We start from the raw sequence: 27,367 nt of genomic DNA on the forward strand, positions 1-27,367 counted from the left end.
CAAGAAGTTCGCGTGGCCTAATGGATAAGGCGCTCGCCTCCGGAGCGGGAGATTGTGGGTTCGAGTCCCACCGTGAACGACTATTTTAATTTTTTTCAAAACTATTAATTTACACTTTAATATTATATTTATACGTGCCAAAACTATTATGATATTATCGTATGTTAATACTCTTGTATACGTTCAAAATACAAAGCTAATAAAAATATTAAATATTTCAAATTATACCCAAAACCTAAATAACATAAATAAGAATAAGAATTAAAAAAAAACCGACTTGATGGGTATTTCAATCAAATCCAACTCTGTTCATAAACGAAGCTTATCGTATTTTAATTACTTTAAACATGTTTAATTTTAATGTTTTTTTTTAAATATCATTAAGAAATAAGTTTCTCATTGGAATCGAACCTTAGACACACGTATGTCTAACCCAACCGATTGTTAATAGAACCACCTCTCGTTGATATGTTTAATTTTAGTTGAAGTAGGGAAAAAAATATCAAATATATAATTCTAAAATAATTAGAATTCGTTAGCTAACTCTATACAAAAGGGAAGAGAAAAAATAGAGTTCTCAAAGGGCAAAAAGATATTTTTCGTCCCTCAATTATGGGGTGAGTTTCATTTTATCCCTAAGCTTTTTTTTCTCTCATTTGCGTCCCTCAACTATTAAAATGTATCATTTTCGTCCTTTCAAGTGAGATTGAGGTTGGAAAAAACTTTATCTGATGAACAATATGATGCCACGTAGGATTTTTCAATGGCCAGATTTATTAGAGGGATAAACATGGTACTTTTTCATAATTGGGGGAGGAAAAAGGGAAAAAAAAAGCTAAGGAACGAAAATGAAACCCGACCTATAGTTGAGGGATGAAAAGTACTATTTTGCCGTTCTCAAAGCAATATAATTCTAAATAAAATAAAATAAAATATTATTATGGGCAATTTTCTAATAAGTCTCTTGATATTATTCAAATAAGAACACTTTCCTATTTATTATTCCAATAAACCCATCAAACAAATTTGGATGAGAATGTCCTTATAACAATAAGTCGTTATACACGTGACTTCTTATTTTTATAACACATTCTTATTTTTATAACACATGCTGACATCATCAAATGCTTTTATTTTTTCTCTAAAAAATTTCAAAATATTTTATTTCTCAAAATACTTGTCGGATTAAAAAAAAAAACTACATTTGGATCAACGCAAAAAACTCTTTCCAATAAACTAATTATCGATATGTTTTGTTTCAAAAAATTACATTCAAGTCAGAAGAACTGAGATTTCATCTAAATCTTTTATTGAAACTCAATGGCCAGGTCAAATTACCCCATCCTCGCGTAGTGGTGACATGTCCAAAAATTTAGCCCGGACTCAATATTCCATAACTTGTTCATGACTGTGGTGGATATTTTCCGCCCACTAAGGAACTGTCCGCTCTGACCACCTGTGCATCGATTAGTCCATTCACCTACGGGGTAGGCCATCTGCAAGCACGTAAACCTCACTGATTTATTTCAGAAAAATATCTCGCCTCCCCCCACTGGAACCCATGACCTCTTAGTGATGGGAGAGTAAGTACCCAACTTACTAAGTCTAGTTGGTCATGGGTTCGAGGGGGGGAGGCGGGATATTTTCTTGAAATAAATCCGTAAGGTTTATGTGCTCGCAGGCCGGCCTACCCTATGGAGGAATGGACTAATCGGTGCACAGGTGGTTAGAGTGGACAGTTCTTTAGTGGGCGGAAAATATCCACCACATTAGAAGACGCCTTTTAATGTGGTGGATATTTTCCGCCACAATGACATAGAGAGTTAGAGCCAACTATCCCACTTTTGATAATTAAGTTTAGAAGGAATGACTTCGATTTTCGACTCCAACAAATCTTGCTACTTAACCAAGTAAAGAGCCATCCTTCATCGTCTGAAGTTTTGTGGCGGCTTGAGAAAGTGATCCAAGAGTACCTTGGCACCTTACCGATGAGGACATCGAGTTCTTCTCGTCATATTTTAGATATTGAGGAGGACTTATTCGGTAACTGCCATGTTATAAGGAAATTTTTGGGCTGGAGTTGCAGTTGGATCCACACTCACCCCCAAAGATATAGTGCTCCAAGGGCGTGGACCCATAATGGAGCTCCATTGGGCCTAGACCCAGTTGGGCCATCAGATCTTGATGGGTTCTTGTAGGTTGTGGGCCTGTAGGATTATGTCAAAAAAAATCTGGATTAATCATGTGTCTCCCCCCAAACCCTTGACCTTAAAAAGGTGGACGAGAGGACTAACCAGCTAGGCTATAACTATCAGGGTACGACAGCCCAACGAGGCTCAGACATGGACCCATGACCCCCCGGAGCACAATACCTTTGGGTGTTGTCGGAAATTCGGTAATGCAGATTTTGCTTCAAGACACGGATTAACACTTTCCTTAAAGTGTTATTTGCCTCCACCAATCGGTGTGCCCAAGATTACAACAAATACACTCCCAAGATATAATGAAGCACCTCGTATTTAACGTTTGATGTTTGACCTTATGTACAAAGAAATAACAACCAAGAGTGGCCAAAATGATAGAATTTTAATAAGTGCTTTGAATTCTATTTTGCAATAATAGAATCCAAAGTTCTGTATAGTGTAAGAACCTTTTGAGAATGAATCTCTTCTAATCTCTTGGACTAGTCCATTTAAAGAGTAAAGCACACCTCTTGTGAAGGGTTGTGTCCAAGAGAAGTCAAAAGAAGTTGAAAAGAAGTTGTAAGAGAGAAGTTGTGTCCATTGGTATATAACTATCAATGTAACCATTTTTTTTATTATTTTGAAAATATTTTAACAGGTGTGAGCGTTGATCCAACTACATTCTGGCACAAAAAAAGCCCCTTACACATGCACATGTGGCAGCAATTATTTCCAGGAAGTTCTCTTCAAAATGGCTGTAAGGCAAGGGAGACAGCTTGAGCAAGAGAGAGAGATCGTCGCACTAGTTCAGTAAAGTGGAAGTTTGGTATGAGTGCACAAAATTTTGACGAGTTGGCGACATGGCTGATAGATATTAAGGGTAAAAGAGGCATTAAAATTTTATTTCACTTAAATTTGTCTTTAATGGAATAAGGTTCAATTAGTAGAGGACTTATTAGGCTATAAAAATATTTATTAAAATAGTAAAAAATTTAAACTACGAATTTACGTGATGTCTTAGTAAAAAAAATAGAGACAGAGAGAAATATGACCAACAAATTTGTATAATGTCTAATGTCATAATACAATCTTGTTTAGGCTAGTATTTGAATTCAATGAAATCAAAAGATTGTGAATTATCTTAACAGTTAGATTTAAATAGTAAAAATATCATCTTCATTCAATTTAATATTATCCCGTGGAGCTCACGGATTAACTAATAGTTTCAATCAAAACCAACAATTTTCATAAATTAAACTTATCATAATCGAGTTATTCTAAACAAGTTCAAATTTTGTTGAAAAAAAATAAAAAAAATATCCATATTTGAATTATTTAAAAATGGAAAAAAAAAAAAAACTAAGAGAATGGACAAGTAACCAATGGAGAGACAAAGTTAAATACAACCATCTTTTAAAATATTAGATTTGATTGTATACTGTATAGATAGATAGCATTTTTTTAAAAATTTCATAAAGAGACTTTTTTATTTAAATTTCATAAGGAAAATGATTTAAACTATTGGCTATCCGTATTTCAATCAAATCATTGGGTCCATTTGGGAGTGTTTTATATTTTTGTACTGTGAGGTGATGTGTTGTCAAGTAAAAAGTTGTGGTACTGTGAGGTGAGTTTTGTTGAGAAAAAATGTTTGGCGTGTCACTAAAGAAACTGTGATAAGGTGAGTTGATGTGTAGTTTAGTGTTTGGATGAACAAAAATATTGTGAGATGAGTTGATATATGTATTATTATAAATTGTAATAAATACTTATTTATGTAATAAATAATTATTTATGTATTATTATTATATCTGTTAAGTAGTGGTTTTTTAATGATGATTTTTTTAATAATATCAAATGGGCAATTTCTTTAGATCTAATATATAATCCATTTTAAGCCGAAGTACAAATTTGTTTATGTTGCAATATAAGTTATCCCATTTGTTTTTCAGTTGAATTTGATCATAGGACCTGCCAATTTTTCGTTTAAAATCTGCAATGATCTTCTTCCAACCATCTCAAATGAAATGTGAGTTTGGCCTATTGCCCATCATTTGACGTTCGACATAGATTTCGAGAGCAAATTCCTTGCGTACTATGTGTAATCGAAAAAAACAAATTGCCATAACATCAAAAAAAGAACATCGAACTGATTCATGTGTAATCGAAAAAGAGGTTAATTTTAAAGTGAGACTCACCTTCACAAATCTTACACACTCACGCTTTCGCCAACACAAGATAAAATAACATCCAAATCGCGAAGATCCTGGAACAGTTAAGCTAAATGGTGAACATTCGGTTGTATGAGTGCAATTGATTGACAAGAATGCGTGAAGAGTATAGTACAAACCTAGATGGGGGTGGTATACTAGCGAGAGAGAGCGGCACAACAGAGAGGTTTCATGTAGACGGTACGATTTAGGTTTTGTGGATGCGAAGGTCATATTTGGAATTAGTGAAAATATATGGGGGTAGACGAGTAATTGGGCCGGCGTGTTTATTTTCGTAACGCAGTTCACGCAAACTGATTGAACTGTGAAAGCACGTCTTGGGCTAGGCTTCGATGGGGTCTCACCTAACCCAAATGGACAGCTAAATGCCCATGAGCGAGGCACGTCTCAATTAAAGCACACGTGGTGCCAAAAATTCACGTGAAACGCATGGCCAAACGGGGCGATTGTATTTTAATTATTGTAAAACTTTAGTTGAAAGATAAAAGAAATGTCAAATATTTGAATTATTTAAAAATAGAAAAACAAAAAAAAAGGTAACACTTTAGCAGTGTCCAATAGAATTCGCGAGAGTTCACTTGGTTGACAATCGACTGAGTTAGGTATATGTATACCCAATATTCAATTTCAACAACAAACATATGATATTTAAAAAAAGAGAGTGTATAATGGAAAGAGAAAGTTATACACAAATGTTATTTTACAGGATAGTATTATAGATGCATTGAATATAAAAGTTATACACAAATGTTTTTAAAAGGATAATGCTAGAGACTCCCAAAAGTCCATCAAATCTATGTGACATTAAAATAATCATTGATAAAAAACGTACATGTAGGGTTCACTTTATATCCAACACTCCACATTAAATGGAGGTATTTTGGGGGTCACTTTTCGTGGGTCTCAAACATGATCTTTCTTAAAAATGGTTGAAACCCTTTTATTTCATTCTAAAATAAGAGCAACCACAATAGTGTGCTTTGTTGATATGATTGAGTATTTTGGTGATGTGGCTGAGTCAACAAAAATGTATTGGTATAATAGAAGTGTGGCTCAATATTTATTTTTGTATAGTTGTGAGAGTGATAATTGAAATGGATCCCAAATGAAGCCAACAAGGGGGCAAGCCTAAATTAAGACCATTCCCCCTTATTTGTCCCATTAAAAAACAGTCAACAAAAATGTATTGTTGTAGCAAAAACAAGATCCATGGCCCAACATATTTCTAAATTTTACCATCCATGGCCAACAAATTATTACCATTACAAATGCTCTAACAAATGTTAAACTAAACACTCTAAGAACAGCTACGAATCCGCAAACACCGGACAATCAAAAGTCAATTTGATTTGCAACATCTCTATTCTCAAACTAAGAAAATATAAAATAAAAAAAAATAGTATATTTCAACAAGTATCGGATTTATTTCTATTAATTACGTCAATAACAATACGTGGTGAATCTCAGTGGTCGTACCAGCCGAACGAATATTCCCTTAACAATACCCTCGCTGCTCTCTCTCTTCAGTCTTCTCTATATAAAATCAAAAAAATTACCAGTTGAAATTCAACCTGAAACCCCAACACAGAACCAACTAAAATGTGCGACTCCTTGAAGAACGATTACCAAATCTGCGACGAGATCGGGCGCGGCAGATTTGGCACAATCTACCGCTGCTTCTCTCCGGCGAGCAACCAATTCTATGCTTGCAAGACCATCGACAAGAACCTCCTCGCCGATCCTACCGACCGCGAGTGCCTTCAAAACGAGGCAAAGATCATGTTCCTCCTGTCTCCACACCCAAACATTGTGCAGATCTACGACGTCTACGACCGTACCGAGTCGCTTTCTCTGGTTTTGGAGCTCTGTGAGTCCAACACTCTCTACGATCGAATTGTTGTCTCTAACTCTGTTTTCTGTGAAATCAAGGCGGCGTCTATGATCAAACAGTTGCTCGTAGCCTTGTCTCACTGTCACAATCTTGACATTGTAAGTAATTTTGATTTTATTTGGCAAAAATAGTGTGTTCACTTTGTGTTTCTGATTACTGAACAGAGTGAAATTTTGTGTGTGAAGGTTCATCGGGACATAAAGCCTGATAACATCTTCTTCGATTCGCGAGGTCGATTGAAGCTGGGGGACTTCGGATCTGCGGATTGGTTGGGGGAGGAGGGGACGGTAAGTGGTGTGGTTGGGACGCCGTATTACGTGGCGCCGGAAGTCCTGATGGGGAGGGAGTACAACGAGAAGGTTGATGTATGGAGTGCTGGTGTCGTTTTGTATACATTGTTGGGTGGAATTCCGCCGTTTTACGGAGAGACCGCAGCGGAGATATTCGAGTCGGTTTTGAAGGGAAATCTGAGATTTCCTCCAAGGGTTTTCCCGGCTGTGTCTTCTTCAGCGAAGGATCTGATGAGAAAGATGATTTGTAGGGATGTTTCTAGGAGATTATCAGCAGACCAGGCTTTCAGTAAGTTTTAATTTTGATTTTTCTCTGTATTGACTGATTTATTTGATTTGAGTCCCTTCAAAATCAAGGGCTTACTCCGTTTTATTGTATTGGTATATGCAGGACATCCATGGATGTTGAGTGGAGGAGAAGCAGCTTCAATGGACTGATCTACCCCTTACTTGCAGAATGACTTATCAGTGTTGTACATAAACATAAAAGTAAAACCCTGCTTATCAGCTCTACTTTATGGACAGGTCCAGAAATGGCCACCCAGTTTTGTCAACACAGGGACCCAGACTCCTTATTAGTCAAATGGTTCCCGCATGTGGCTGCTCTGCTTTCAAGGACTGACCAGATGCTAGGCTTTTATTATACTACGTATAACTACATATGTATAACTATATATGTATGTAGATAGTTTTGAAGGGTTGAGAATCCTGTCTGTCTTTCCCCCCCTTTTTTATACATAAGCTCGGGGATGGGGTTTTGAATCCAGGTTACTGGATTTTGGGGATGAGGAAAGGCAAGCCTTAATCCTCTAGATGTTTCTTTTTTCCTTCCTTTGCCTTGGTTTATGTTTAACGAGGATACTGAGAAAGCAGAACAAGGATATGTAGCTTCAGATTATGAAGACTATATGTAATGGATTGGCCACTTTATTTAGTATGAGATCATGTTTATGTAAGTATCATATATATTTGATGGTGTCTTACAGAGCACATGGAACACTGATTCCTTGCAGTTGATGTTTCTTTTGACTTTGGAAACTTTGAATTTGCGTCAAGCAAATGCTTTTGTTGTGCAATTTCTGCTTTTCTTATTCGGAAATGATGTCTTGACTCTTGGGCATATGGCAAACGAAAACACTAAAGTAAATGTACATAAATATCCATAATCTATATGACATAGCATATAAGCATGTCATGTAGACATGAATTAAAAATAAATATTTTATCTCTCCCATTAATATTTTGTTAAGGCAAAAATATCCTCTTCTCTTTCAATTCTCTCAAAAGAAATCAGGACTCAACCCCTCCACTCTCTCTCTTTCGTTGCAGAAACATCGGTGTTCGACGTCTCCATTGTTTGGCTCATGACAGCTGCATTTGATCAGATTCGGTGTGACGGGCTCAGATCTGGACTATTTATGAGAGATTTCATAAGTTCCAGCCCTTCTCACGATCCTTGGATTTGACGACCTCCGTAGGGGCCTCAATGTTGTGATTCGCAACTTCCTCAGGCTGGTCTATCTGACTTCGAGCTCAACGAGAACATTGGAGTTCTGGATTTGTTGCTATCGGTCTTCGAGCTGCGGAGAGATTGAAGATGCTTTTGTTATAGAACATGTATAGTCGAAACGGAGAAGAAACTCAGACTGAGTGGACCAGATCTACCCAAAGTGGAGTCCACGTTTGCATGGCATAAAGGAGGTTCGGTGCAAAGTGGCTATAGGTGCCCATGTTGGTGCACCAAAATATTTTTGGTGCAAGAAAGAGTAATAGAAACAAAACCCCAATTAATTTGTGGAGGTTTAATTGAATTACTGGGTTGGTTGAGTGTTTTTAATGTTATTTTACAAAATAATGTAATAGAATGTTGAAATAATGTAATAAGAGTCTCAAAAAATGTAATAAAGGTATGTGTGTTATATAAAAAATAATGAAATAAGAGTCTGAAACAATGTAATAAATGTATGTGTTGATAAAAAAAATAATGTAATAAGAGTAAGAAATAATGTAATAAGAGTTAGGAACAATGTAATAAAGGTCTATGTGTTGATCAAACATAATGTAATAAAATAATGAAATTTCTCATGCTATATAAATAATTTCAATGTTTTTAAAATAAACAATGACATTTCTTATGCTATATAAATAATTACATTATTTTCGAAAAATAATTTAATTTAATTAAGAATATAGAAAACAATGATTTAAAAAAACTTCTTTGAAAAATGTGAATTTATCTAAATTTCACATTATAAGACCTAATTTGAAGAACAATGTATTTCCATTATTTTTGTAGCAACATAGATTTTTATTACATTGTTTTTAGTGTTCCAGATTGTTATTACATTGTTTTCATTGTTCTAGATCTTATTACATTGTTTAAGAAAACAATGTAATTAAGAATGATCAGGTAAAACATATCGATAATGAGTATTGTTGAAAGATTTTTATATGCTGATTCTGAATATGTAATTTTTTTTGAAATAAAATGTTGTAAAATTTCAATTAATAAAAGAGAAGGTAAAACAGTCATGTGAGAGAAAAGTGAACATTGATTTGCATAAATAAGGATAATTTTATAACAAAAAATAACACATGTCACAACTTTGCATGTCATAATCACATGTGACATGTTACATAAATTATGTATTATTATGAATGCTTATTTATGTATAATAAGTGCTATCGCAGCAGGTCCTGTGGCATGGTCCATAAATTAGGGCCAGCTGGCTCTCATGTGACATGTCTGCTGCAGAAGTATAAGTAATTGTAAATATAATAATACACAATATTCTCTTCTTGGGACCACCAACTACCAACTACCAACTAAAGTCCCGCAAATCCAAAAGAGGTTACGTGTAATTCACGTTATTAGTAGATCCGTGGAGTCGCAGATCAATCAACAATTGATATTGCAATCCCACCTTTTGGACTTTCTTCACTGACTTGATAACTTATCTCCTACTAGTCGACGGAAAGACTTTCTATATTTAAATATTGTGTTATTTAATTTGATCTAATTGCATATACGGTTTTCTTTTTTCTAGATATGACAAGTAATTAAAGAGAAATACAACTAAAACTAAAACACCATTTACCAGTATCATGTCTAGGCCAAAGGTCCAAAGAAATAAATTAAATAAAACTAAAACGCTATTTCTATACGTTGATGTCAACCCTCTAACGCAATATAAATAAGGAAACAAGTAACGAATCTTGAGTATCAAAAACTGTATTTTAGCAAGTTAAATTATGATTCAAACTCCTATAGTTAAATTTAGCTCTTATGTTAGGATATTCCACTTTAGGAAGGAATGTAGGTTACGACACACATTATATATGTATTTATCACGTTTCTCTCTCTCTCTCATTACTTTCACTTTCATAAACAACTTGGCGAGCAAGAAGTTCAATATTTGTGGTCTAGGTATCTTGTTTTTCTTTAATAAGACGTTAAATATCATATAATACCTTATTGGACCATATTATATATATACATATATACACACACATATATACATGGGACACTCCACCCTTACTCTATTATTTCAACTTATGTTTATTTATTTATATTTGCATACGTGACGTACATGCATGCTACTTCAACTTTAAGGGCATCATGCGCGCACAAGAATAAAGAATTCTAACAAAAAAACAATTAGTCTTAATTCATAATTGAATGCTTTATGCCGTCCAGCATGCATTCCAACGTAAGCATGGACCAGATGGATCTAGATTCATTCTAGAACATAGTTTTCTTAATTCAATTTTCTTCTCTTTTTCTAATGAAATTTTTTAAAGATATAAATTGTCAACTAAATGTGATTGTTGTTTGGTTGGAACTCTACCAAAGTCCAAAAGTGAAGGCGACCACTAAAAGAAATTAAATAATAAAGATTAAAAAAAAATTAAGACTAAGCAGGCCCAGACTGAAAGTCATTAGGTCAGATAGAGAAATTTAGAAATAAGTTGTGAAAGGAGAAGTGCATGAACTGCTTTGTTATCATAAGTGCACTGATCACCCCATAAGTCATGCTACGATTCTGTTCAATCAAGATGGGTATTTTCAATTTAATTACCGAAAGATTTCTACTTGCATATCGAGATGTTTAGATTTGTTTATACCAAAATTGATTTCCACACGTGAATTGACAAGTGTCAATAATCAAGTAATAATAATAGTTCTAAACAATAAAATATTACATTTTTATTTATTACATTTGTTGTTTATGAGTTTTCATATTCTGAAAATATTCTATTACAACATCATTAATAATTGTTTCAAACAACTCTTTATTGTATGGATAATTGATTCATAACATATGATTCAATTATCCATACAAAATACAAAACATGTGTAGACTTCTTGCGTTTTTGTTTGTGGGCGTCCACGAAATGTGATAAATGGAATTATCGGACAATGATAAATGGGCATTTGATATGTTTTTAAAATGAAAATCTAGATTTACTTGAAGGATTGTGCTTAACACAAGAGGGGGGTGAATTGCGTCTCCAAATTCCAATTGGAACCCCTTTGACAATTTCAACAAATAATCATCAAATAACAATTAACACACAAGTTGTCAAACAATGTATATCTTTGTGTTATTGTATTATTTTATACGTTCTTTCTTTCTACATTACTTTTTTCCCTCGGTGTAAAAATTGCATCGACAATTGGCGCCGTCAGTGGGAAAGAAGAGTTTCTCTGTAAAGCATCATGTCTCAAGCAGCATGAAGAAGACGTAGGGAGGCAAGTTCCTTACGAAGTGGAATTGGAGGAAGATCTCATTCTGGTAGAAGAAGACCTCCAGTGGAAGCAGGAGCATGCTAAGTCCTCGAGGGAGAAGCTTCAATCCATCAGAAGGAAGGGTAAACGCTTGGCAAGTGAAATCTGAAGTATTGCACAAGAAGATGAGAATGATATTCCCAAGTGTGTCCGGGAGCGAGAAAGTGAGAGTACTGGAAGGTCTCACCAGAGGAGAGGTCCAGCCATAGAAACAAGAAGGCACACTCCATCCCCTTGGAGCACGAGGCACATATCCCCATTACCTTTGAGAAGGACAAGGCGTCGGAGCCTTTCCCAAGACCGACCGATAGCTAATTTGAAGAAAGATGTCAGGGAGGTCCTATGGAGTGCTCAGAAGAAGGCTGAACAAACTCTTAAGAAAATGACCTCTACGCCTTTCACAAGGGCTATGCGTCATGAAGATCCCCCAAGTAAATTCTCTCCTCCGGCATTTGACATTTACGATGAAAAGACAGATCCTGTGGCGCATATATCCGTGTACTCGCACAAGATGGCTTTTTGGGAAGCTAAGACGAACTTATGTGCAAAATGTTCCCATCAAGTCTGGAGACCACAACAATGAAGTGGTTTCATCAGCTTCCAGAAAACTCAGTATCGTCCTGGAAGGAGTTGGCACAGATCTTCGTGGCTAGGCTCATAGCAAACAACATAGATCCGTCAACTTTGGATACTTTGTCTGCCTTGCATCTGAGGAAGGGAGAGTCTCTCAGAGCCTACTCATCAAGGTATTCAGATACCTATGCAGACATTGAAGACTGCGATGAGAAAATTGTCGTTGTGACCTTTCATCTGGGGTTGCCTTGGGATCATAAGCTGCAAGAAAGCTTGACCATGGCGCCACCAAGAAGTATGGCTGCTTTGCAAGATATAATAAAGCAGTATGTCAAATTGGAGGAAGATAAGCAAAGAGATCGTCAGTTCCCCAACACTCAAGAAGGATCCCAATGGAAAGATAACAAAAGACCAGAGAAAAGTGGACAAGAGAAGGAATCGTCCAAGGCTCCTAAACCCAATTCATACGAAGCGATGAAGACAATATTTAGAGATCCCGTATACCGAATCCTTCTTTAGATTGCTGACAAGACATTCTTTAGGTGACCCAACAAGATGACTGGAGATCCGTCGGCCCGAAATCAATCCAAATGGTGTTCTTACTATAGGGACAATGACCATAAAATGGAGGAGTGCAGAGAGTTTAAGCGGCAATTGGAGGATCTGGTGCGATAATGGCATCTCAAAGAATTCATTGACAAAGAGAAGACTGTTGGAGAGAAGAAGGTAGAACCCCATCCAAAAGAGCAAGATCCTATGCACTATGTGGTCAATTTCATTGACGCAATGATGCCCGAGGTTTCTGTCAATAAAGGATTGAAGCAAACGGAGTATAGAAGGGTCCGATGCCAGTAGGAGGTCATGTGTATGGACTTTGATCCCAAGTTGGGACAAAAGAGACCAAAGGAGGCAGCCGCAGTAACTTTCAACAAGGAAGACGTAGCAGACGTGATCTTCCCACATAATGATGCTTTGGTGATCTCTCTGAAAATTGGGGTTAAGTGCAAATAGGTCACTGAAAGATATCCCGATTTGCAATTAAGTTACCAAAAGAAAAAAAATTTAAATTGGGTTACTCAATGTTTCAATTTTAAGCAATTAGGCCATGAGGGTCTAATTCCGATCAGTTAGTCATCGGAATTTGCTGACATGTCACAAATTTGTCGAAATATGATATAAAATAAAAAAAATGTCATGTGGAATTAAAAAATGATATGGAATTTAAAATTAAAATAAAAATGAAAGTCACGAAAAAGTGACGTGGGGATTAGACTCTGACGGCATGGTGGTCGCGGCACTGCCGAAAATTGGTGCCGATCCTTGGTTAGCACTCGCCTGTTTGGGTTGAGATTTAGATGGACCCATAGACACGTTGGTCCAATTCTCCGATGCCGAAGCCACGTCTTTTGGGTCGAGCTTCGGATATGGAGCATAGTCGGTGGAATGAAGGTTTCGCTGTGTGGGCTTGATTGTTCTGGTTTTGATTCATGTTTTGTGGACAGAAGCCGAATGATGAGTTAATGAAGAAGTTCGATTCAAACTAGATAGAGCACGATTTCTAGAGAATATTGGAGAATTTTAATTTCCTTGTTTTTTTCATTTTTTAATTATTTATTCAATTTTTTTTTCCAAAATGACATGTATGTGCCACATCATAAAAAAATCCACGTAATCGCCTTTACAGTGTCATTTATATGACAACTCAGCAAATTCCGGCAAACAATTGGCCGAAACTGGACTTGAGTGGCCTAATTGATTAAAATTAGAACATTGAGTGACTTAAATTAAAAATTTTATCTTCGCAAGACCTAATTGCAAACGGGGGTATCTTTCAGTGACCTATATGCACTAAACCCCTGAAATTGACGTAGCAATGGTAAAGAGGATAATGGTGGACCAAGGCAGTTCTGTAGAAATCATGTATTATTCCCTCTTTCAGAAGCTGGGGAAAACACAGGCTGATTTGATTCCTGTTCTATCACACTTGATAGGACTCAATGCGACTTCAGTTTGGCCACTTGGAAGGATACGGATGCCAGTGACGGCTGGTCCGGTTATGGTTGAGGTAGATTTCCTTGTTATTGATTTACCTTCAACATACAATGCAATTTTGGGCAGGACATGGCTGCATATGCTGGAGGCTGTACCATCCTCTTATCACCAGATGCAAAAATTCCCTTATGAAGACAATGTGGTGGAGATAAGAGGAGACCCTTTGCATCAAAATAACACTTCATGGCAAAAGTCAAGTCCGTAGGAAAAGTTATGCTGATGGAAGAAGAGGCTCATGTTCTTGAGGAGGTTGGGAAGGAACATGCTACCAAGTCGGTGGAAGATCTTGAGAAAGTGGAAGTAGTACCTAGGAGTTCAGATAGATAATTTTTGGTTGGGGCTAGCCTTCCCACACCAGAAAATGAGTCCTTATTTGGTGTGTTGAGGAGGAATGTGGCGGTATTTCCATGTACCCCTCTATGAGATGCCAGGAGTAGACCCAGAATTAGCCACCCATAAGTTGAATGTCAAGCTAGGCAATAAGATCAACAGTTCAACATACAATGGTAGTGGTCCGGGAGGTTGAGAACCTACTAGAAGCAAGGGGTTATAAAGGAAGTGCAATACCCAAATTGGCTCTCTAACACGGTCGTGGTTCAAAAGAAAGATGGAAAATGGAGGGTATATGTTGACTACATGGATTTGAGCAAGGCATGCCCAAAGGACTTGTTACAACTTCCAAAAATTGATCAGTTGGTGGATACAACGTCTGGGTTGGCAAGGATAAGCTTTTTGGATGCATACCGGGGGTACCACCAAATTCCAATGCATCCATCTGATCAGGATAAAACCTCATTCATTACACCCAAAGGTATATTTTTTACCAAGTAATGCCTCTTGGTTTAAAGAATGCAAGTGCTACATTCTAGAGGATGGTGACGAAGCTTTTCGGCCCTTTGATCGGAAAGACTATGGAGGTGTACATAGACGACATGGTGGTGAAAAGAAAATTCCGGTGGGACCACTTAATGCATCTCCAGGAGGTGTTCGATATCTTAAGAAGAAATAATCTAAAGCTGAATGCAACAAATGTGTATTCGGGGTTAGCACAGGCAAATTTCTGGGTCATCTTATTACTCGACGAGAAATTGAGGCTAATCCAAGGCAAGTTAAGGCCATCCAAGGTCTGGAACGTCCAACTAAGGTAAAGGAGATTTAAAAGCTGACTAGTATGGCAACGACATTAAATAGGTTCATTAGCAGAGCATCGGATAGGTTTCGACCTTTTTTCCAACTACTCAAGTTAGGCAGGGCATTCCAATGGGATTGGGAATGCGAGAAGGTCTTCCTTGATATCAAAAGTTACTTACAGAAGCCCCTACTACTATCCACGCCCAGGGAAAGAGACATACTTTAACTTTACTAGGCAGTATCAGATCATGATGTCAGTCCCACTATCCTTCGAAAGGAAGGGAAACGCCAACTGATAGCAATTTTTGATCACTTAAAATCAGCAAACAAAATTCCCAAATTAAAATACTCGCAAGCGCACAAGACCGTAGTAGAATAGGTTATGCAAGAACGAGGTCGAACCACAAGGATTGGACAAACAATACGATTAACTACTATACTAAACTTAGCAAAAGAAACAATTCTTGAGAGATGGTTGATTGTAGATAGCAAGCGATGAAATCAAAGTAACGAAGTAAAGAAAATACAAAATTGTTGATTTTGATTATGAAAGCAAATTTATGAAAGCACTAGGACAATGAATCCATCTTAATAATCCTCTCTAGTTGTTGATTACCTCATCCTTAATCCACTTAATCGATGTTGTTGGCGAATCCACTAAGGCGTGAATTACCTATGGTATCTAGGTTAATTCCTTTTATCTTGACATGCAATTTGGTTATGGTATCTAACTCAAATATGAACATGCAAGATGTCCTTAAGTTCAAGAATTCATTAACATGCCATGCAAACCCTAGGAGTATGTTATCTACCCTAGGCGTTCCCAATTCCTAATCACAAGAAGCTGGTCCCAAACCCCGTATGGTATCTACGTGAGCTTGCATCAAATTACTTAATTGAAAACTTAGTTGGTGGCCAATCATCTAAGCAATCAAACAAGTATATAGCACGGTGATTAGAAATCCAACATCCAAAGAGCAATCAAAGATAAGAACAATAAACAAACTAGAGAATCATATTAAGACTTCATCAAGCCCTAGCCAAAGCGTTTAGTTACACATAGTCAAGAATGAAAACCACAAGAAAGGTTGGAGAACACCCTAAAAAAGTCGGCTGAATATCTGAGTGTCTGAACCCCCGAAAAGTTCCTCAGAATCCTATGAAGTCCTCCTTAAATAGCTCTCTCAAACCCTAGACTTCCTCTACAACAATTACTAAAACTCCAAGGAAATTTACCCTTGGTTTCCAAAACAATAAACCCAACAAAAAGGAAAGAGATTGACTTCTTCTTTGATTAGGAAACTGGACTGCTGGATGTCTCGGACGTTTTTCCCATGTTACGCCCTTTAGAAAAATCTCCAAAAATATCTAAATTGAAGTTTGATGTCTTAGCTTTCCAGGGCTATCTCACACGTCTCTAGAAAAATTATGTGGAATCTTCTAGACCCACTTCTTCACAGATAGTGCAGTTCTGTCGAGATCATATTTTAGGTCAACTTGTCTTCAAATTCTGGGTTAATTGGCTTCACCGAAAATTCCCAAAATATTCTCCAACATTCTTCAAGGTCTTAGCTTTATTCTCCAATTGACGGTTCTTCAAAATACTCAAAATATACCCTTTTCCATCAAAAACCATCCAAGTGCTCGAGAAAACTGAAAATGAGGAAAACAAAGTAATAAGTCTTTTTTAAAACCAATCCTCTAACAAAAACCAAGTTTAAAGAGCACTAAAATGAGAGAATATATGAGCTTATCAAATACCCCCGAACCTAGTTTTTGCTAGTCCTAGAGCAAAGAAAATAAATCAAACAAATTAAAAAAAACTTAACTCATTTTCGTAGGAATCACTGTTACATTCAGCGTATGTAACAAGCCTTTAAACCCCTAGGTGTCCCTAGTGGACGAGTTATAGTCTCGTGAGGGTTTACCAGAATGATACCCACAAACATTTATTTACACAAATCATCATAATGTCATCATCTAAAAGCAGCAGAAGATAATTTAGAGATGTATTCACACAAATTAGTTCAAGCATTCAAACTCCACAGTTCACATCTTCAGCCACTTCAACCAAGTTCTCATACCATCTACTCCATTAGTGTCATTATGTATTTTGTGCATGAATCACACATGAATATTTGACTTTCAATTGATCATAACACAAGTATTGCAGTATCACAAGAATCATTGGAACCATCAAGTGAAATACCAAGGCATATATTTTTTTTCTTTTTCACTTTTTTTTTTCCAGATTTTTTTTCATTTTTTTCCTCATGACTTGTGCAATGCTAAACCTCATTAAGCTTTCTAATTGACCCATGTAACGAGCTTTCAACCAATGACTCCCAACCACTTGGCTTAGGGCATTAGGTGTAGAGACACCCCTACGAGTTTAATGACTCGAGTCAAAAGGGCTACGAGGCTTCGCTTGTCATGCAATTATTTATCTCGGTCTCTCTACCTTTTTACGCGAAACTCACTGCTTGCTAGGCAAGAGGCCCGGTTACTCAGTAGAAAAAACCAAAGACAAACACACAATTATTTTGCATATACTTATTGATTTTTCTTTTCTTTTCTGTTTTTTTTTCTTTTTCTTTTTCATGCCAAGGTATCTAACTGAATAAATTCCAACTCCTCTTAAAACACTAGCAACATTCATGATTAATCTCAATTGGCACACCCCACAAACATGTGTAATGTGCAAGTGTAATTGTTAACTAAAAAGAGAGAATGAAACAAGACTCAGTTTAAAGAAACCTAGATAAGAATGCGTGTTCTTAACTTGAATTCATCTGTGTGATAACAAAACAAAATTACTTCATATGTACTTGCAAAAGAGATGACACATGACAATAAATTTTTCTTCTTCTTTTTTTTTCGAAAATTTTCTCATGCATAATGTATCCCACCCCCACACTTAAAATGTGCATTGTCCTCAATGCAATTGATCACAATAAAATCACAATCACACAATAAGAAGGGAAGGAACAGATACAACCTGATATTTGAGGGGTCTTTGGACAAGCTTTCCATTCAAGTCCTCCAAGAAAAAATGTTTAGCTCGAGCTAAATCTGCAGCTGTCTCAATGAATCATCAAGTGAAAGTTTCGTAGCTCGAGCTAATTTTAACCTTATCCAATAGATCCTACAAGAAACAAAATCAAAATATCAAGATTTATATCTAAGCACTAAGTAAAGAAATAAAAAAAAATAGAATGAAAAAGAGCTTGGGTTGCCTCCCAAGAAGCGCTTTATTTAACGTCTAGGCAAGATGTAGAGCAATGCATTCATTCAAGTGATGGACTTGGCAGCATCATAGCCAACTTCAAGATATGGTTTGAGACGATGCATGTAAACTTTAAACTCTTTGTCCCTCTCCAAGTTTGGACTATGAATAGCTCCATTGGGGTAAACTTGAGTAACTTGAAAAGGACCGTGCCTTCTTGAACGTAATTTCCATGGAAATAGCTTGAGCGTAGAGTTGTTCAAAAGGACTTTGTGGCCCGAAGAGAACTCTTTCAGTCCAATTGGCATGTCATGAGTGGGCAGCAATTTAAGTTGCAGTTTAGGAGCTTCTTGTATGGAGGGCAAAAGTCGTCTCGTAGGTGGCCCCAAAAGTTCAGTAGCTTGTCTCCATCTTCGTCGCTGAGTTGGGGCAGAATTGAACATAACTACCTTGTTTAAAACATCATCACCAATAGCTTGTATTAACTTTAGATGCTCTAGGCTGGTTTTTAGCGCATCATTATCGACTTGAGAAATAAAATTGGTGTGTGTAGGCTTCTCAATAATGTCCAGCCGATTGCACTCCTCCATATCCGCCGGTCTGTTCATTGCCTTGAATACTCGAAATTTCGCCGACTCTCCTTCAACATTCATGGTTAACAAGCCCTTCTTCACATCAATAATAGTGCCAGCGGTTGCCAAGAATGGACGACCCATGATGATGGGAACTTCTCGGCATTCTTCCATATCAAGTATAATAAAATCCGCCGGAAGTACGAAACGGTCCACTTTAACCAACACGTCTTCAATAATTCCAAGTGGAAATTTGATGGACCGATCCGCGAGTTGTAAGCTTATTGACGTTGATTGCATCTCTCCAACACCTAGTTGCTGAAAAACAGATAAAGGCATTAAGTTAACACTAGCACCCAAATCAATCAAAACTTTTTCAAATCGTAAATTGCCAATAACGCAAGGGATTGTAAAACTCCCTGGATCTTTCAACTTTGGTGGCAATTTATTAAGTAGAACAGCACTACACTCTTCGTTTAGCATCACCCTCTCATGCTCCGCAAACTTCCTTTTATTCGTGCAAACATTCTTGAGGAACCTGGCATATGATGGAACTTGTTTAATTGCATCCAATAGTGGAATGTTGATGTGAACTTTCTTGAACAATTCCATGATATCCAGCATGTGTCTGTCTTTCTTTTGCTTCTGAAACTGTTGAGGAAAAGGTAGAGGATGTATGTAAACTCTCTCCTTCAATGGGGCAATCGGTGGTGCACTAGGAGGAATTAATTGGTCACTTTTCTCCTGTGAAGTTGGAGGCACAACTGGTGAAACTTCAATTCTCTTATTCCCCAAAGTCACATGCTCATCTTTTCTCCCATATGATACGCCACTACGAAGAGTTCTAATTGCCTTCACATGCTCCATAACTCTTGGGTTAGCTTCAGTTTGACTCCTTTCATTCACCACATTAGCTAGCTGTCCCAATTGTGTACATAATTTCTGAATTGAAGCTTGTGTAACGTGCATGAATTGGGCAAACGTATCTTCGAGGCAAGGCTTCTTCGGCTCAGTTGGTTGATCAAACTGTGGAATCATTGAGGACTGTCCTAGCTGATTTGTCCACGAAAAATTTGGGTGATCTCTCCAACTCGTATTGTACATGTTAGAGTACCCAACTCTATTTTGTGAATATATTCGGGATGCAGTCACCTCTTATCATACGGGATTATGTGGACAAGTTTTAATAGTATGCATAGTGCTAGAACACAAGGCACAAACCTCTTTCTTTCCAGCTAGTAGCTTCAGCTCATGTCTCAATTTTGCCACCTCTACTTCTAAAGCTGAAGTAGAATTAATCTCATAGAGACAAGTCATTGTACCTTTCCCAAGAGTTTCTTCTCTTTCTTCTCTTAGCCCTTTTTTCTTTCTTATGCCACCAAGTTAAACTCAATCACAAGTTCAAATTTGATCAGCTCGTCTCCAAAAAAAAAAAAAATCTGTCTGTCAGCTATTTTAGCTCGAGCTACAGAGTGTTGACTCGAGCTAACACGCACTGATTCTGTAAACTGCACATAAAAATTGAACAAAATTAAAACTAAGTAAAGCACAAATAATTAATCAAATTGAATAACACAATCCCCGGCAACGGCGTCAAAAACTTGATAGCAATTTTTGATCACTTAAAATCAGCAAACAAAAATCCCAAATTAAAATACTCGCAAGCGCACAAGATCGTAGTAGAATAGGTTATGCAAGAACGAGGTCGAACCACAAGGATTGGAAAAACAATACGATTAACTACTATACTAAACTTAGCAAAAGAAACAATTCTTGAGAGATGGTTGATTGTAGATAGCAAGCGATGAAATCAAAGTAACGAAGTAAAGAAAATACAAAATTGTTGATTTTGATTATGAAAGAAAATTTATGAAAGCACTAGGACAATGAATCCATCTTAATAATCCTCTCTAGTTGTTGATTACCTCATCCTTAATCCACTCAATCGATGTTGTTGGCGAATCCACTAAGGCGTGAATTACCTATGGTATCTAGGTTAATTCCTTTTATCTTAACATGCAATTTGGTTATGGTATCTAACTCAAATATGAACATGCAAGATGTCCTTAAGTTCAAGAATTCATTAACATGCCATGCAAACCCTAGGAGTATGGTATCTACCCTAGGCGTTCCCAATTCCTAATCACAAGAAGCTGGTCCCAAACCCCGTATGGTATCTACGTGAGCTTGCATCAAATTACTTAATTGAAAACTTAGTTGGTGGCCAATCATCTAAGCAATCAAACAAGTATATAGCACGGTGATTAGAAATCCAACATCCAAAGAGCAATCAAAGATAAGAACAATAAACAAACTAGAGAATCATATTAAGACTTCATCAAGCCCTAGCCAAAGCGTTTAGTTACACATAGTCAAGAATGAAAACCACAAGAAAGGTTGGAGAACACACTAAAAAAGTCGGCTGAATATCTGAGTGTCTGAACCCCCGAAAAGTTCCTCAGAATCCTATGAGGACCTCCTTAAATAGCTCTCTCAAACCCTAGACTTCCTCTACAACAATTACTAAAACTCCAAGGAAATTTACCCTTGGTTTCCAAAACAATAAACCCAACAAAAAGGAAAGAGATTGACTTCTTCTTTGATTAGGAAACTGGACTGCTGGATGTCTCGGACGTTTTTCCCATGTTACGCCCTTTAGAAAAATCTCCAAAAATATCTAAATTGAAGTTTGATGTCTTAGCTTTCCAGGGCTATCTCACACGTCTCTAGAAAAATTATGTGGAATCTTCTAGACCCACTTCTTCACAGATAGTGCAGTTCTGTCGAGATCATATTTTAGGTCAACTTGTCTTCAAATTCTGGGTTAATTGGCTTCACCGAAAATTCCCAAAATATTCTCCAACATTCGTCAAGGTCTTAGCTTTATTTTCCAATTGACGGTTCTTCAAAATACTCAAAATATACCCTTTTCCATCAAAAACCATCCAAGTGCTCGAGAAAACTGAAAATGAGGAAAACAAAGTAATAAGTCTTTTTTAAAACCAATCCTCTAACAAAAACCAAGTTTAAAGAGTACTAAAATGAGAGAATATATGAGCTTATCACCAACATCCAATTTACTACGTCAACAAAACATTGTTGGATGTTGAAACTGGTTACTCTGCCTTGGAGAAGCTTCTTTTAGCATTAGTGATGGCTTCGAGAAAGTTGAACCACTACTTTCAAGCATTCCCTATGGTGGTAATAATATAATACTCATTGAAGGCTCTGTTAGGAACGACAGATATATCGGGAAGAGTTACCAAGTGGTCTGTCGAGTTGGCACAGTATGACTTGCAATTTGTCCTGAGGACATTCATCAAAACACAAGTCCTGGCAGAACAACAACATGAGAGCATACACCATACGTGGACGGTGCATGTGACGCCACCACATCCTTCGGAGTTGCAGGTTGATGGTTTTTCGACACAGAGGGGGTCCAGATGGTCCAGATCAGGAATTGTACTTGTTGCTATAGAAGGAAAAGTGCTAGAGATGACCATAGTTTAGCATTTCCAACAACAAATAATGAGGCTGAATACGAGGCTCTGTTATAGGGAATCTTGATGCTTTAAGGCTGGGAGCGAATGAGTTGGTTATCTACTCAGATTCTCAACTCGTAGTTAACCAAATCACTAGGCAATATTATGGGAGGACAGAGACAATGACAACTTACTTGGAGAAAATTAAAGAGTTGCTCGGCCAATTGTAAGATTATAAGATAATCAAATCCTAAGGGAGCAGAATGAACATGCAGATGCCCTGACAACCCTGACTTCTGCCAACCATTGGGGGTGAAGAGGGTTATCTAGGTGTAGATACTCGAAAGGCAAAGCATAGAGGATTCACCAGAGGAGATGAGATGCGCAGAGCAACAGGAGTCAAGTTGAATGGATCCAATCGTTTCTTACCTAAGGGATAACATCCTCCCTCAGGATAAGAAGGAGGCAAGGAAGTTAACAGTTAAGGTAGCCTGCTTCTGGTTGTCTCCTGATCAAAAACTCTATAGGAGGTCTTTCTCAGGACATTACTTACTATGTGTCCACCCAAGTAGGGTAGAAGACTTACTTTACAAGATTCATGAGGGTGTCTGCAGAGCACATGCAGCAGGAAGATTACTTGCCTTCAGAGCAATCACCCAAGGCTTCTTGTGGCCATATATGCAGAAGGATGCTACGTAGTACGTGAAGAAATGTGAGAAGTGCCAAACGTTTGCACCTATCCTCCACCAACTAGCCGGAGATCTTTGTCCTCTTATAAGTCCTTGACTTTTTGCTCAATGGGGGTTAGACATCATAGGGCCGCTGCCACTAGCTATTGGTAATAGAAGATTCTTGATTACCGCTACCGACTACTTTACTAAATGGATTGAGACAAAGCCCTTGGCCTCAATCCGAGACATTGAAACAAGAAAGTTTGTATGGGAGGATATCATAACTAGGTTTGGAATTCCATATGCCTCGATCAGTGACAACAGTAATCAATTCTCCAACGCCAATGGCAAAGGAATTTCTGGGGGTTATGGGATAAAAAATCTTTACTCAACCCCTACTTACCCGCAATGTAATGGCCAAGCGGAGGCTTCCAACAAGATCATTTTTAGATGGAATTAAGAAGAGGCTGGAGGCTTTGAAAGGAAGATAGGTAGAGGAGCTCCCATCAGTACTATGGGCATATCGTACCACTCCACGCAGATCCACAGGAGAATCACCATTTGCTTTGGCTTATGGATCAGAAGCAGTTATTCTCCTAGAAGTGGGACTTCTAACTCTTAGAACACAGAGTTTCGAGGAAGGCAACAACGATGTAGCCATGGGAAGAAACTTGGACCTATTACAAGAAAGAAGGGATCAGGCTATGATCCACTTAATTGCTTACCAACAAGTGCTATCACAGTCGTACAATAAGAATGTCAAAGCAAAGAGCTTTGAGGTTGGAGACTTTGTCCAGCGAAAAGTCTTGTCCCAGACTAAGGATCCAATGGATGTGAAATTAGGGCCCAACTAGGAAGGACCTTTCCAAGTCACAGTGAAGGTTGGCCAAAGAGCTTACAAGCTAATCAAGAAGGATGACAAAAATGTTCATGGGACTTGGAATGTCTCCAACCTAAGGAAATTCTATGTGTAATGCCTGTGGGCTAGTTATTTTCAATAAATAACTAAGTCTTTTTCTTCATATGATTATGTGTATTTCTTTTATCGCCGAAGAGGCTGCTTCAATTTACTAATTAAAGACATTAGTAAAGGAAAAAGACTAAGTGGGTCTTAACTCTTGGCCGAAGGCGCTAAATTTTACTACTAATTAAAGAGGCTAGTACAAAAGGCCGAAGAGGCTAAAATCATTACCAGTTAAAGAAACTAGAACAAAAGGCCGAAGAGGCTAAGTTTTATTACTAGTTGAAGAGACTAGTACCAAAATATTGAAGAGGCTAAGTTCTATTACTAGTTAAAGAGACTAGTGCAAAATGCCAAAGAAATAAAATCTTATCATTAAGCTAATACTGAATGAAAAACAGAGAATAGTTCTTAAAGGAAAACACAAATCCCTACTAACTAGGGGGTCCTCGACCGAAGTATCGCCTAGAGCCGGATCTGAGAAATTCTTGCTATCGGGTTCACCACATATGTTTCTTAGATTCGGACGAGGATGAGCAGACGGGGGCCACTAGAAGAAATCCTCCGACCAAGCAACATGTTCCATAGGAATATCGAGAGCCATGAGGGTATAGCCACGCCCAAGTCCAAATTTTTGGTTGGACTCATTGGCAAGAGTCTCATGTATTTTGCGTAGCACTTTGTTATGCTTGCCTCAACAACCTTCATTGGCTTTGGGTCCTTTCCATCTCTTCGTTACTCTGCTACGCCAAAGTTTTGGAAAGCTCGCCTCGGGTCCTCTCCATCTCTTTTTGGCAAGCTTCCTTTCAAGAATGGATTTCTCCTCAACGATCTTCTCAAAATCAGCTTACCTGCTTTCGAGTCTGACAGCTTCATCATTGACTCAAGGAGTTGACGCTTTAAGTCGAAGATATAATGAAGGCATATCTAAGAACCCTGACAGAGACAAAGAAAAGGTAAGTATAAATTAATTCACACATACACACATATTTAATAAGTAAGAGTGAGCAAGAGGAATACCCCAAGAAGCATATGCAAGCCAAAATCCTCGCCTTTGGGAAGTTTATTAAAGAATTCTCTATCGTCGTTGGAGATAGTAGAGTGAAGTTTCTCAATGGAGAAAGGGAAATATCCGATATTCAGAGGATCACTTACCAAACATTTGAATGACGGAGGACAAAAGATACTTCAGCCGAAAGAAGAGGCTAAGGAGTTCCAAATGCACTACCCAGGGGTTAAACTTAGGCGTAGGCAGATTGGGAATGGACACGGTTCTCAAAGATCCACTCGTAAGAAGAGCATCTATAACGAAAGGAGTGGTAAGTGTATAAGACTACACAATTAAGACTATGCAATTACAAAGAAAATTAAGTAAAGAAAGACGTATCATGGCTTAAGGAAAGAGAATACTTGCTGGAAGTATCCGGGCAGTCTTCATCCTCTTCATCCTTCTCACTCTCAGACTCTATATAAGCTATTATCGAGACCACGGGAGATAGAGTTGAAGTTGATACTGTAGAACACTTGCTCTTGCATGATTTGGAGGGTGAAATATGAAAATGCTGTCAGATTGCCTCCAAAGATACACCAGAAGGAAGGCACGAGAAACCACGGTAGGAAGACGTGTAGCCAAACAATACTGGAGCAGATCTCCAAAATTTTCCACCAGGCCTAGAGCTTGAGTAAGAGTCACTAAGAACTTTATTCACAGTCGGGCTAAGATCATCTGGTAGAGCAGGAATGTTACCTGGAACAAGAGAAATCAACAAAGAAAAATATAAGAAAGAGATATGATAGAAAAGAAGCATACCTAAAGGTGGAGCCCTATGAGGGCCAAAACCCTAGTGCCTAGAGATGAGCATGTAGTCAACATCTTTGTTAGAGTTTGGAAGGCAATGAATCAATGCACATTCAGGTTTTGGAGTCAGGAAGTACTGGCCATCCGCACTTTTATTTTGACGATGGAGTAGCAATAAAGAAGATCAATGACAGAAAGCCTTTTCTTAAGAAAAGTGTTCAACATATTCACACCCCCCAAGAATCCGATTAGTGTTCGAAACCAACTCCAAAGGATGAAGATTGGTGAAGGAAAAGAACTCATGGAAGAAAGGTCCGAATGGGACACGAATCCTACACTCTGACCAAAAGAACATTGGAACCTTGATATACTCGGGAGAAAGATCTCTATCATCATCAAATGGGACCAGAATATAAAAAGGGGGAAAAACTTGATATTTTTCTTTGAAGATGACTAATTTCTCAGCAGTAGAAATCAAGTCCCCAAGCTTTCCCATAACAAAACCTGTAAATCAACAAAGGTACAAATAGATGAAAACCTTCACACTTTGCAAAAGCAAGATGATGGTGAAGTCTTCTAAAGCAAGGCCATATAGAAGCTTCAAAATAGTAGCTCAAATAAAGAGGATCTTCACACTTTGCAATAGCAAGATGATAATGAAATCAATAGGCTTGATGAATGAAGAAACTTGAGAGCAATAGGTTTTTCTTTCTTACCAATGGCTTCTCTATGTTCTCCAAATGTGAGAGAACCCTAATTGTATTTGTCTCAGCAAGTTTCTAGCCCTTGGATTAGATTCAATCTCTCAATCTTGACTTTCCATGTATCTTCAAATCTTGGCCCTTGATCAATTTGAATCAACAAATCTCCACCACACAAAAACCAACCGTTGGGAGCAATGTCAAAGGTGTGAGCTTTGCAACTTTCAATGATAGCCATTGGATCAACTTGTACCTTCAAATCTTGACCCTTCAAGCCCACTTTAATTTTGAGCCTTTGATTGTCTTGTACGTGCTTGATCTAAGCCATTGGTTTTGGCTACAAGACTTAAATAAATCTCTTCAGACCTAAGCATTGTTTGGTTGCACCAAAAAGATGATCTTTATGAACTTGTGTCTTGAATGAAGAAACCCAAACAAGTCTTATACCCTATGAGAAGGTACTACACTTGTTCTCATGTTTGCCCATATAGGGAAATCGATGACGTGGCCTCTTCTCCTCCAAGTATCTTCCCTCTCTCTTTCTTTTCTTCACATTCAAGAAATAGTGCACCAGAACAAATTGTGATCGATCTCAAATAATTTTTGATCGATCTAGTTGATCCCTATCATGAAATGCAATGCTGATCCATCATAGTTTGATCGATCTCAAATATTCCCGATCGATCTCATTTTACCTCTGACTTCAAAACTGACTTTTTCTTCATTTCATACAATATGACTCCAATGAATGCTTGTATAGCTTCCATATGACCGCAACACATAGCCCTAAGGCTCGTTTCGATCATCGCATCAAAT

The 27,367-nt window shown here is 37.6% G+C and overlaps 3 protein-coding genes and 1 non-coding gene across 4 annotated transcripts; all 4 read left to right on the forward strand.

Annotated features, from left to right (window-relative positions):
• Positions 1 to 6: 6 nt before the first annotated feature.
• TRNAR-CCG lies at positions 7 to 79 on the forward strand. The gene has a single exon. It is a non-coding gene; the product is annotated as a tRNA-Arg (tRNA).
• A 5,887-nt stretch (positions 80 to 5,966) lies between these two features.
• LOC120009006 (phosphoenolpyruvate carboxylase kinase 2-like) lies at positions 5,967 to 7,617 on the forward strand. Its single transcript, XM_038859428.1, has 3 exons — positions 5,967 to 6,403; positions 6,491 to 6,884; positions 6,987 to 7,617. The coding sequence occupies exons 1-3, from the start codon at positions 6,014 to 6,016 to the stop codon at positions 7,031 to 7,033; spliced, it is 831 nt and encodes a 276-aa protein (XP_038715356.1). The 5' UTR covers positions 5,967 to 6,013; the 3' UTR covers positions 7,034 to 7,617.
• Positions 7,618 to 11,963: 4,346 nt separating this feature from the next.
• Positions 11,964 to 12,476, forward strand: LOC120008748. Its single transcript, XM_038859123.1, has one exon. The coding sequence runs from the start codon at positions 11,964 to 11,966 to the stop codon at positions 12,474 to 12,476; it is 513 nt and encodes a 170-aa protein (XP_038715051.1).
• Positions 12,477 to 13,830: 1,354 nt separating this feature from the next.
• Positions 13,831 to 14,535, forward strand: LOC120008749. Its single transcript, XM_038859125.1, has 2 exons — positions 13,831 to 14,206; positions 14,441 to 14,535. The coding sequence occupies exons 1-2, from the start codon at positions 13,831 to 13,833 to the stop codon at positions 14,533 to 14,535; spliced, it is 471 nt and encodes a 156-aa protein (XP_038715053.1).
• Positions 14,536 to 27,367: the final 12,832 nt, after the last annotated feature.

The sequence above is a fragment of the Tripterygium wilfordii genome, chromosome 11, assembly GCF_013401445.1.
Source record: "Tripterygium wilfordii isolate XIE 37 chromosome 11, ASM1340144v1, whole genome shotgun sequence".
Taxonomy (NCBI): domain Eukaryota; kingdom Viridiplantae; phylum Streptophyta; class Magnoliopsida; order Celastrales; family Celastraceae; genus Tripterygium; species Tripterygium wilfordii.